General features: G+C 39.2%; 1 protein-coding gene across 1 annotated transcript in view; it reads right to left on the bottom strand.

Moving 5' to 3' along the window:
* LOC124802781 (Down syndrome cell adhesion molecule-like protein Dscam2) overlaps positions 1-13,774 on the bottom strand; it is an 866,453-nt gene that overhangs the window by 325,101 nt on the left and 527,578 nt on the right. Inside the window, exon 12 of the mRNA XM_047263777.1 lies at positions 4,598-4,860. Coding sequence (XP_047119733.1) covers positions 4,598-4,860 — 263 coding nt within the window. The remainder of the gene's footprint in view (positions 1-4,597; positions 4,861-13,774) is intronic.

Raw genomic sequence — 13,774 nt, forward strand, 5'->3', positions numbered from 1 at the left:
TGAGTTAACAAACTTACAAACTGTCTTCCTCAATTCTACAAACACATTTCATATCAAAAGACGGGTAGGCCTACTGCTGAGCAAACTTATATACCTGTGCAAGTCTTTAATTAAAATCTTCCTTCCTTCAGCAGTGTTGTGCACTCTTGTTTCCCAGACACACAAATCCCATCTTCTACTATATCAACATAAGTTTTGGCAGTTAAGGCACTGACATTCTCAATTCTATTGTTCATCATTTTAATACTGGCTACAGTGGTCCAAAAGATCCAAATGAAGGAACAATTTACATTCTCCCCCCCCCCCCCCCCCCCTCCTCATCTTTGAAAACGAAGTGGACAGTGTAAGATCACAGCTGCAAGTCTTGTGAATGCAACCTTTTCTGTGTCTTCAATGCAGTAGTTTCCATGCCATAAGGTACTGATGATTTTTAAGGCTGTTTCTCACCTTAACAGCACGAGATACTCCTGAAACTCAGTGATGTTGATATAAGCTAGTAACAAATATGTACAGCCATCATTATGCCCTTCACAACATCAAAAACAGTTTTATGCACAATAATAATTATTAGAAATTTTAAATGAGCAACTAGGAATTTACCTGAAAATATTAAGAGGCATTGTCAGAAAGTAAGTGTATTGTGATTATAGTGGTCTGTGGCTGGTTCTTTTGTGTGTGTGTGTGTGTGTGTGTGTGTGTGTGTGGGTTGGCAACACTAAGTGGTAGACAGGGAATCCCTTGACCAGAGTGAACATTGCAGGAATACGGTAGTACATAAACTCACAATGTAGTGTCCAATTGCGTGAAAGATGTTGGTAAGACATCCCTCAAAGTTTGCACATAGCTGTTTATCCACTTTCTACTCATGCAAGGAATAACACCTACCAACATTTTTTTGTGAATCAAAACAGTTTACAGTGAAGGTTTTGTGAACAGAACAAGTGTATTTGAGTGGTGCAGCAAGTTTACTGGTGGCAGAGTAAATGTTCATGACAAACAGAGGAGAGGAAGACCTTCTAATATGACTGATGAGTTGGTGAAAAAAATCAAGGGAACTATTCATGAAGACTGCCGATTGACAGTCGATGAAATTTCTGGAACATTTTCACAATTCTCCAGAACTCTCTCATATGAGACACTCACAAAGACGCTGGGATACTGGAAACTATGCACAAGATGGGTCCCAAAACAGCTGACAGAGCAGCACACGAAAAGTCAGGCCAACAGTGCCGGTGAGAATAAGCAACTTGAACTGGAGGGTGAGGGTTTTCTCAGGTCCATTATGACTGGAAATGTGATGAAAGGGGAGGGTTTGTATTAGTTTTGGAAGGTGTGGGTACTGTAGATTAAAGCATGATTTACACCAATAGGCAAATCAGTGCGAACAAATCACAGACACCACACCTTCCAAATGACCCTCGCAGACAAGTGTGACTGATTCTTCACCATTTGCCATTCCATAGGTGTTGCTAAGATTTTTCTTCAGGGATCTCAAGGGTGATGGTGAGAATGTCCATTCTGTAGGAGACGATTTAACACAATACCTCCTCCGGCTTCTCACTCAAGTGCCGGCGAAGTAGGTATCCTGGGGAAAGAGGGTGGGAAGGGTTTCCTGTCTTTGGGGCTATTGTCTTTCTCCTCTTTGATCTTAGCAACCATTTCTACTTTTTCCTTTCTTACTTCTCATTTGAGTACCTGTCTATCTTTCCCTCTTTACATATTCATATACTTCTATCGCTAAAGTCCTTCTTATTTTCCATGGTTTCCAATAACCTTCAACTTATTTCATATACGTAGGCCGAAGAATCAGGATACACAGGCACACTTAAGCATACACACAACGGAACACAAAGATGCAAACAAAGAAAGGAGAGGTTGAAATTATGTAATAACCGTCAAATACTGTGGGGGAAGAGGTGTGTACGTGATGAAATATGCACACATTGTTGTTTATTCTGATGGTTTTACATTGCGCGCGCGCGCACACACACACACACATGCGCACACACACACACACACACACACACACACACACACACACACACACACACACATTCCATACCGCCTATGTGCATAAGTATAGAAGAACTAGGCTAATTTTACATCGAGTATATCAAAGTAGGAATTATGAGTAATTAAGGAGAGCATAAGCCAGAGAAGAAGGGTTTGTGATAATTGTTAAGGAAGGTCGGCCTGACAAATATACTGATGACTTATAGGCCAGTGGGACTCTTATAACACAAGTAAACACGTTTTGTATGAATAGTGTATAGAGGTAGAATATACCAAAAGTATAAAAGTTGAAAAGTAGAGGAGGACTCTAGGATACTAAAAGAAGTGTGAAATAGATTTTTTAATTTTACCAGAGCATATTTAATTACAGTGTTCGTAAAGATGTATACTTGGGTAATGAATCTAGAGGCCCACTCATAAAGGATAAGGAGGGCGCACCCAGCATTTATTGGACATAAAGGGCAGATAGGTAGACCTAAGAAAGGCTGACCTACACTGTGCAGACAGGGGCACAAGAAGAGGATTGACCTGTACCATAGGAGAATAGGAATTTAAAGGGGTGTACCTACCAAAATGAAAGGAGACACTCATAGGGTCAACCCACGTGTAAGGTATAGATGCTGATCCGAGGGGAAAAGGACAGTATCATGATAGAAGTCACACATTTTGTACGAATTATTCTGGTAAGTTTGAATTCTATATTTCACTAGCATTATTATGTTTTATGAGTGTCAATAGCAACACTTTTATTTTTCCCAGAGTTCCTCCAGATTACAGACTACTATAAGTAATGAGGTCATTACATACTAAAGAGGTAGTACAGAGAATTAGAATAAAGGATGAAATATTCAAGGGTCCATGACGCCTGGAATTTACAATTGGAAAAAGAGCAGAAAACAAAAATTTTTGGTCCTCTCAAGTTTTAGATATTGAAAGAGCTAACTCCAACATCGAATGAAAGTTTCACGTTTTATAATTGTAGGAGAATGGAAAAAAGGAATGACCAAGCAATAAGAAAAAGAGTATTTGCTATTATTAATAGAAAAAGATGTATTGTTGAAAAATGAAGTGTTATCCTATGTGTTATTAATGTACATTGTAATTATGTATAAAATATCACGTGTTCGATCTAAGGAGGGGGATATGTAGTGATTCGAGAATTTACACATAAATTCTGGAACCACTCAACCTTCTGCCACCTCGAACACGCAATATTTTAAAGATAAGTGAGAGAGAGAGAGACCCTATTTACTGCGCAACACATGTCTGTGTGTGCAGGATGGACGCTGGTCCCGGGAGGACGGGAGCTGCATCAGACGAGCAACATCGACAAGTGTTTGCCACTCGCGCCGTAGGACCTGTATGGAGGGTACAAGGAGTAACTATGTGTTAGTCATTGGTGGTTGAATAATTGTAATTGTTATAGACAACTGAAACATGATTTGTCTAAAGACTCTATCTTAATATTGGTGTTAGACTTGCTAGAAGCAAGACCTGTTTTTTAATTTCTGGTGGTTATTAAATCCACCACACTGCAGTTATATTTAATAGTATCTAATGGTTAATGTTGACTTGCAAGAGTTTGTATGCTTGAAGAGGATTGGCTAAAAGCTTCAAGTAAGTCAACTGTAGTAAGAGAAGTGTGAAGTTCGCAATCCAGTTTTGCACGGCTTCTCTTGTCGCCAAAACCATTAGAAACTGTTGCCGTGATCATGGGAATGTGCATTTTGTCGTCTGTGTGGTTGAGTGTGTGAATGTGTGTACTTGTGCTAGAAAAGGAGCTATTACTTGAAAGTTGGCATGAATGCTGTTTAAAGTTCCCTAATAGTATTTCCTTTTAAACTTAAACTTAGAAGGCATTTCAACACAGGTCCTAATGCATTGCAAGACATAACTATGGACTCCTCATCTGAGTTACCACCCGAGTTAGTGCATTAATAATGGAAGCTTTCCAGTTTGTGATTACAGGTTGTAGACTATAGAGAGCAGAAGATTCAAGTTCATCCCTGAACTAGCATTATTATTTCATTTGGCCCTTTGAAGACCACAGGGGACTATAAGTTAAATTTAGTCTTCTTCTCATCTTTATCTTCCCAAAACTAATCCACCATGTCAGTTTGGGACTGTCATCATTCTAGTGCTAACATGTTCTTTCTGTTAGTTTTTTAGATGTGATTTCATCTTCAGTCTTTATGTCATCTATGTAGAAATGTGAAATGTGTGTGAGTAATGTGTTTTATTCATCTCATAACGTACATAATTTCAGAACATATGTCTGATGTACAGTGTAGATACCAATGTGTCACTTTTTCTTTTACAAGAAGCTTCAGCGATCAATACGTCATTCTCCAATTAATAAACGAACCTGTTATACTTAAGTGAGTCACATTTATTTTCTCTACCATACAAATGAGCTTTACTTTTATCAACATTAATTTTGTAGCAACTGTAAATGTAACTTGTTACTACTCACAAAGATTTTTAACTACCATATTCTTCATTAAAAATAATCTTGTGGCATGACAATACATACTCAACACCTTATATTAAAGATGCATGCAATTTGCTTAAATCTGATACGAACCTCTTTCCCACACAATTGACTCGATAGGGTACCCTGCAACTGGGCAGGTGACTATTAGTGTTTCCCCTGCAACAATAGCTTTCTTCTCCATTGGACGGATAAAAGGAAGTCCATAAATGTTTAACCTGTTTGAATGTTCAACAGATCCCACTTTGGAAGATGCAATGCACTTGTAGAGGCCTCCGTCATTTGTATGAGTAGAAGAGATGTTGAGATGTGACACAACATCACCATTAACCGTTACATATTGACCAACCTGCAAACTGTTAATTTACTCTTGTGAGACCTGTTTAACAGCACATGTGTAATTCAATTCTGTCATTATAGGCAGATAAAATCAGATCCACATAAAGGATCCTTTTCAGTTATTACTTAAAAAGAAAAGTTTTAGCAGCATCACAAAGTATCTGTCACTCATCCAGCATGCAAAGACTAGGAAGAATGCCGTATGAGAACACAGTAGTTGCCTCATGAGGAATTTTTCTAATTATATATTTCAATGTCAGCCTCAGTGACCCAATGCTGAAACATACAGGTTGATTTTTTCTACTGTGTACAAACTCTAGGGATTGATCGATGAAAGGATATGGAACAAAAAAGGTCTAATGAACTTATGTCCGGAAATGTATGGTTTTTATGCTAAAGACTATTTATTCAATCACACACTGTTAAAGGGACTGTGGGGTAATAAGCACTGTACCCAGCAGCCACAGTCACAGTATTTGTTGAAAATGGTTTCAATGTGCCTCAATGCATTTGTGTATGTGCCGCAGGATGTTGTGTATCACACTTTCACATTGACCAGGCTGCTTCCAAACAGTGTCAAAGGCAGCATGAGTACGCTACTCCTGTGTCTCCACACCTGGAATGGGTTCTGAATATACAATACTTTTGAGATGGCCCAATAACCACAAATCACACAGGTCATTAGAGACGGAGCGCAAGCTCGGGTTAGGGAAGGATGGGGAAGGAAATCGGCCGTGCCCTTTCAAAGGAACCATCCCGGCATTTGCCTGAAATGATTTAGGGAAATCACGGAAAACCTAAATCAGGATGGCCGGAGACGGGATTGAACCGTCGTCCTCCCGAATGCGAGTCCAGTGTGCTAACCACTGCGCCACCTCGCTCGGTAAATCACACAGGCTGAGATCCACTGACTGAGGAGCAACTGCAGCCCCCCATCTGATCTATCGACCAGGAAAGACAAGACTGAGATGTGTCTGGACGTTAATGGTGAAATGAGGTGGAGCACCATCATGTAGCAGCCCATAACCCTTTGAATCATCAATGGCACATCTTTCAGTAGGGGAGGCAAAGTCACCCACACGAAATACCAATAGTTCCGACCTGTTAGGGGACATGGAAGGCAGACTCATCCCAAAATATGGTAGCCAATTATCCCAACCCACAAATTCCGGCTGCACTGATACCGATGATTTGCCGTCACCATAGCGTGGGAGTTTTACAAACTATCCCACAGATGACTGTTACGAAAACTGTAGATACCACACTGTATAAAGGTGGCCTCATCTGTGAATAGGATGCAGGAGAGAAATCCTGGAATCATGGTTGCCTGGTGTAGAAACCAGTGACAAAACTGCTCCCGATGTGGAAAGTCTGTCACTAGTAAGCCCTGCACACACTTTAAGTGATAACAGTAGTAACAATTGTCGTGGAGAATGTTCCACATGGTAAATTGGCTTACCCTGTACTGGCAGGCCAACTGCCTGGTACTGACACGGTGGTCGCCTTCCACAGTGTTAATCACGTTTTCCTCCAAGTCTGGTATCTGAACACTTTAAGTACGTTCATAATTTTCTACTTCCTGAAACAAAGCTGTCTCAGCCAAATGGTAAAACACTGTTGCAAACAGTGCAACAGTGCTGTGGTTGTAGTTGGCAGGGATAGGTCTCCTGATACAATCTTGCTCCCGGCCGCCTGTTTCCATTTGCCTTTCCATAAGTAAACACCATATAGGCAAGCTCTCAATTCAAATACAGAACCATTTTGTACAATGCTGTATCACACCCACTAGAATGTGAGCCAGAAAGAGAAGTGAATTGGACACAACATTACCAGTTACTATGGCATGAGAGGATGCTAGGGCATGAAGTATTAGGAACATTGCCACCCTCTAGGAGGATACCATGTATGCTGCAAATGTGGCTGCATGGTACAGCACATATTAGACTGCAATCTCTGTAACAAAGTACGAGTGAATAAATGGTCTCTAGCATGGGAACCATGTATTTCCAGACATAAGATGATTAGACCTTTTCTGTTCTATATACTCTAATCGATCAGTCCCTAGAGTTTGTGCATGCTGGAAAAAATCACCCTGTATAATTTTAAAAAATCTTATTCAGTAGTTTGTTATGTTGCATCAAATGATGACATACATATACAACAAGAAAAAATGTAGAAACAATAGTGACTGATATAAAACTCCTGATGTACTGCACAGCCAAGCATCGCTGGACTCTCAACATCATTGGTTCAAATTCCTCATCTCTCTGAATAAAAGAGTATTGTAACACTTTAACTCTTGTTTTCCAGAACAGGGCCTAAATTAAATTCTGGTATGATGTCTGCTGAATTATTTTTTAGCCTTTCTGCAGCATTTTTAAACTGAATGATATTTCTGTAGACCTTTTCACTTATATTGGTGCCCGCACTCTTGTCTCTTTCAATTTCCACAAATCTTTTTATAGACTCAGTTCAACAGCAAAAATCTGAATAATTTGTATATACTGTATTTAAAATAAAATTCATGTATTAACTGTCACAGAATTACTACACAATTGGCCAACGAACTTGTCAACATATACGAATCCAGGTTCCCATGACTATACACAACATGTTTTTCATTTGCTGTTGCTGTTGTTGCTGCTGCTGCTGTTAGTCTTGTTCTTGTAGTCTTCAGTATGAAGACTGGTTTAACGCAGCTACCCCACTGCTACTCTATCCTGTGTGCAAGCCTCCTCATCTCAGAATAACTATTGCCACATACATCTGCTTGAACTACCTTACTGCATTCAAGCCTTGGTCTTATCCTACAATTTTTTCCCCCTCACTCCCCTCCATTTCCAAATTGATGATTTCTTTATACCCCTGAATGTGTCCTTTCAACCAGCCCCTTCTTTTAGTCACACTGAACCATAAATATCTTTTTTCTCCAATTTTATCCACTACCTCACCTTCAGTTATTCAATGTACCCATCTAGTTTTCAATATTCTTATGCAGCATCACATCTCAAAAACCACTGTTTTCTTCTTGCATGAACCCTTTGTAGTACATGTTTCACTTCAGTAGAAGGCTACACTCCACACAAATACCTTCTGAAGATGGCTTCCTAACATTTAACTTTATATTCAATGCTAACAAATTGCTCTTTTTCAAAAATGATTTTCTTGTTATTGTTTTGCTGTTTTTCATATCTTCTCTACTTAAGTCATCACAAGTTGTTTTGATGCTCAAATAGAGAAACTTGTCTACTACTTTTAGTGTCCCTTTCTTTATATAATTTAACTGAGTTAATTTGACTGTATTTCATTACTCTTGTTTTACTTTTGTTAATGTTGATCTTATAACCATCTTTCTTCCATTCAACTGCTATTCCAAGTCCTTTGCTGCCTCTGGCAGAATTGCACTGTCACAAGTCTGCACAAACCAAATATACTATGTAGCATTGACAAAGAACTGATATGAGGAATCAACATGAATTAAAGAGAGAGAGAGAGAGAGAGAGAGATAAGAGAAATTACATAATTAATAGAGTTAATCATTTATCGACCAAACAATAACAGATCAAATTCAGAAACAATAACAGATCAAATTTAAAAGCAAGGGAACATGGAGACCTACATGGAATAAAAGTAATCACAGGGGTAAAGAGAAGTGTTCAGCATGTAGTCAAGCTGTTGAGCAATCTAAAGGCATACAAACAAGACTGAAAATTTTGCTGACATTTCTGAGGATATCCTTCAGAGTTAACTAGTACGTAGCACATCCATGGCTAAGATACACCAGCAGACTATGTGGATCCTGAATTGTAGCCTGAGTTGCAGCACTGCCACAATGTAGCCTTGTGTGTGTGTGTGTGTGTGTGTGTGTGTGTGTGTGTGTGTGTGTGTGTTTCTACTTCAGAAGAAGGGCTTTTGGCTGAAAGCTTACTTGTTTAGCAGTCGTTTTGTTGTGTCTGTCTACGAGTTAACATCTCCACTATATGGTGAGCAGCAATCTATCCTTTTCATATTACTTTCCTTTCTGGATTTTTCCATTGTTTAACAGGTAAGATAAAGATAAGAGTTTTATTATGGTAGAAGTTCGTTAAACAGGCAATGTAAAACTGGTTTGCGCACGTGTGCACACACATGCGCGCGCGCTCACACACACACACACACACACACAGCAACTTCAACTGACGGGTGATGCTTAAGAAGTCTTGAGAAATGCAACAAATGCCCCTCTCTAAGTAGTAGCACCAAAAGGCATCTTCTTTTGAATTTGTCATTAATATAAGCAAGAAAATCCAGAGTAATATACATATAATATTTCTAATGGTATTGCAAGTGACTATGAGTCTACTGTTTTTAAATATGTGTGTATGTATGCACAGACAAATATACTACGTAGCATTGACAAAGAACTGATATGAGGAATCAACACGAATTTAAAAAGAAAAATATAGAGTGATAAGAGAAATTGCATAATTAATATAGTCCATCATTATTCAACCAAACAATAACTGATCAAATTCAGTGCAAAAATATAACATTGATTTGTTGCTAATATGAGAACAGAAAGTGATTTCACTCACTTTTAACCCAGAGCACACATTAAAAAAATAATTCTGCAAAAGACAAAAGAGAACAAAAGCATGAATTGAAAATTTTTTTCAACTCATTCTTGTAGAATAATTCTGAATACACTGTCAAAGAACTGTTCGCAAATACAACTTTGACAGTCCAGATGAGAGAGAAATCCTTAACACCATCTGGTAAAACATTAACTTAACTTCATAAGCATATTTCTTATCAGTAAACTCCAAGCTATTATAAAAAAGGTGGAAGTCATTACAGTATAAAAGCATACACAAAAAAAGCTGGGAGACACTTTATGTTTGGATTGCTAGAATAGACAACCAATCAGTATTACACTGTGTGCAGAATGAGTTTGGGGCATTTAGCAGCAATTTGACATACGCAAGTAAGTTATGGCCCACATATGAATTACTGAACGCAATCGTGTCAACAATACTTCCCATATACATGGACCCCAAGAACAAGAAAAGGAAATCAAAAATCTTAAAATTCCACATTTTAAATGGCATTCACACAAGCAGTCACAGTATACAATGATGAGCTAAGACCTTACAATCATCTGCTTAACAACATGTTGTTCCACTTTTGGGGCACACTACAGCAATGATTCTATATAGCAGTGATTTGACAAGTCCTCAGTAGGTTTCTAGAAGCATACAGCACCAGATGTCTACAAATAGGCCATGCACTTCTCGTACTTCTCGTACTCTACAGTCCAGTGGTTTGCAGGCATGGAGGTGGAGCCCACTAGCATTCCACATTTCTATCATCGGGTTCAGATTGAGCAAATTTTGTGGTTGAGACATCAGTTCAATATCATGCTCCTCCAATCACTGTAACACAATTCTGGCCTTGTGACACGGGCAGTTATGCTAGTGGAACATGTCATTGCTGTCAGGGAAGACATCAAGCAAGAAGGGCTGCAGGGAGTCAACAATAACGTTCATGTAGTCCACTGCTGTTATGATGCTTTAGATAACTACCACAGGTCCCATGGTTACATAACATAAAATTGCACCTGCCAGCCTGCATCTGTGACGAGTTTCATGTTTACAGCAGTTGTTTGACTGGTGTAACAAGAAACAAGATTCATCTCACCAGGTAACACATCTCCACTCATTTTGTACCCACTGAATTAGTAACTGACAGCGACACTGTGTCAACTTGGGAACATATAGGGGTCATCGGCTCCGGAATCCCACATTGAACAATGTATGCTAGACAGTGTGTTTCAAGACACCTGTGCCTCCACCAGCATTATACTCTGTCATCAAATCTGACAAAGAATGCCTCCTATCCTGACTTACATAGCGGACAAGCTCCTGACCTCTACATTCCTGTCATGAGGCTAAATGCCCAACATCTTGTCACCTAATCATGATTTCACTGCCCTGCAACCATTTTTCACAGAATCTCACAACAGTAATATGTGAACAGCCAACCACATTTACTGTTTTGAAATGCTCACTCCCAGACATCGGGTTGTAACATCTGGCCTTTGTCAAAGTCACTTAAATCAATGAATTTCCCCTTCTTAGCCCATATCATCATTAGAATCAACAATTCCTCACTGTGTCATGTGCCTGCAACACCACCAGTTGGCATTCAGTCTTGCAGTGGGCAGTGGTCATAATGTTTTGGCTCCTCAGTGTATAATCTAAGCTGGCCGGGGTGGCCGAGCAGTTCAAGGCGCTTCGGTCTGGAACTGCGCGACCGCTACGATCGCAGGTTCGAATCATTGCCTCAGGCATGGATGTGTGTGATGTCCTTAGATTAGTTAGGTTTAAGTAGTTCTAAGTTCTAGGGGACTGATGATCTCAGAAGTTAAGTCCCATAGTGCTCAGAGCCATTTGAACCATCTTGTATAATCTAAAGGTAAATGAACTTGAGACAACTCTGAATTTTAAAGACAGAATGGCACACCAGTACTTTACTTCTAATGGGCAAAATTCTAATGGAGACTCTCAGAACAGGGCAGTCTCTCATATCCTGGAATGTAAGTGATGTACCCTTCCTTTCTAACCTATCCAACCTATCCTCTCTCCCTCCTGATGAAGAAACTATTAGCTCTGAAAGCTAAGATAATTTTTGTACTTCAATGTGTATGTTTATCAGCAGTACTGAAGAATTTCGTCTCCTGAAGGACTTTTGTTGGCTAGCCTTTCTGCCTCCTTGTAACTTTATAAACTGTATTACCACCACTACATCACAACAAAACTCTCAAGTGGGTGACGTACAACTAAATATGCCTGGCAGAAATTCTGAAAGTAAATAACAGCATCACATTGAAAGTTCTGGCTTCCTGGGGCACTAAATCCTTAACCTAGGTAACCCTTGTGCCTGTAGTTGATTATAATTACTTAAGTTGTTTCATATCTCTCACTGAAACTACTAAAGCATGCATACATATTTTGCCATGCACATTTCAATTGATTAACTTAAAACACTGTCACTGGATGCATTTTTGTGTGATTTTCAACTACCTCTTGAAATTTCATCTGCATGTCATTTTACAAGTTATCCTGCATGTGGTACAAGAGTTTTGAGCTAATTTCACTTTGTCTTGCAACACTAATACACATTTCTTGACATAAAAACTAAGAAAATACTGCACCACTGACAATGTTTTAAATCAATCAAACAAAATGTGTATGCCAAAATAAATACACATGTTTTAATAGTTGTAAAGTGAGATCTGAAACATCTCAAATAATTCCTAGGTCTGTAGAGACTGTTTCATTTCCAATAAAAACAGTTCATTATAGCATACTTAAAGTTTCAAGCTGCTCAGCAGAGGGGCTTATTCTGTAAGTGAGTCAGATTGATGCAGCAATACAGTTGAAACAAGCGCACTTCTCCAAAATGATTTCTGTTTTAAAGATGAGACTGATTTGACATATTGTTTGGGACAGGCTTAATGTGGATCTTCATTTAACAAAGCAACTGTTTGCCAGCAGTGTAATAGGATCAACTGAAGGCAAAATTTGGTCAGGGCAGACAGTAATGATTACTAATGAAGTAAATGAGATTTGAGTCTGGGTAATAACTGAAAATCTCTCTGCTCCTATAAGAGTCCTGTTCAAAAAAATCTGGAAGATTCGTAATTTCATGCCAATGGTGTGTTGGAGCAAAATGCGTTTGGCATCCCGGCATGCCTGTGTTTAATGTGTAACTGCCGAAAGTTTCACTGTTGTATGTATGTTGTTATTGTTCAGTGCTGTATTGAGTAGAACATTATGTTGCATAGTTTGTAAATTTTGAGAAGGCAGAGTCAGAGGAGCTATGCATCTGCATAAAATTTTGTGTGAAACTCAAGAAAACGTTTACAGAGACACACCAAATGATGCAGGAAGCTTACAGCGATGAGTGCGTAAGCCAAACTCAGTGTTATGAATGGTTCACACCATTTCAAAAATGGCCAGATGGAAGTTAAAAATGACCTTCATTCTGGGCACCCTTCAACATCTGCCGACAACGCTCATGTCAATGAAATTTTGCGTACAAATGAAAGATTGGATCTTGGAATGCATCGTGTTGCCACCAAGTTCATCCCATGGCTCATGAGTCTAGACCAGAAAAACCTTTGTCTCACAATCTGTGAAGAGCTTTTGGATTGCACAAATAAGAATGAGATGTTCTTTAGAGAATCATAACTGATGATGAGATATGGGTCTATGGTTATGATGTTGACACCAAGGTTCAGTCTTCACAATGGGTTGGCAAAGGTTCTCCAAAATGAAAAAAAGCTCATCAAGCAGGTCAAATGTCAAAGCTACGCTGATAATTTCTCATTGACTTTGAAGGATCAGTTCACCATGAATTCGTGCCACAGGTGCAAACCGTTAATTGATGGCACTGCCAGGACATGTTGCGATGCCTGTGAGACAATGTGAGAAGCAAATGAGCTGAAATGTGGCAAGACAATTCAGAGCTCTTGCATCACGATAATGCACCTGCATATTCATCCCTGTTGGTGGGTGACTACTGCACAAAAAGACGAAACCACTGTCCTGACTCAGTACTCTCTACACTGGGCCCCTGTGGACCTTTCTTATTTCCAAAGTTGAAACCCCATTGAAAAGACGAAGCTTTGCATTGAAAGATGAATAAAAGAAAATTCGCAGATGGCGCTTTGCTTGATCCAGCTAGACATGTTCCAAGACTGCTTCTGGAAGTGGAAACGGCCATGATAGCAGTGTACCAATTGTACAGGAGAGTATTTTGAAGGAAACCACGGACAATAAGTAAAAGATAACAGTTGAAAATTTTTATGGATAAAGTACCAGAATTTTCTGAACAGACCTCGTACGCAATATGAAAGCACTTTCTGGGTTCTATTGGCAGTGATTTCTC

This window comes from Schistocerca piceifrons, chromosome 6, assembly GCF_021461385.2.
Source record: "Schistocerca piceifrons isolate TAMUIC-IGC-003096 chromosome 6, iqSchPice1.1, whole genome shotgun sequence".
NCBI lineage: Eukaryota > Metazoa > Arthropoda > Insecta > Orthoptera > Acrididae > Schistocerca > Schistocerca piceifrons.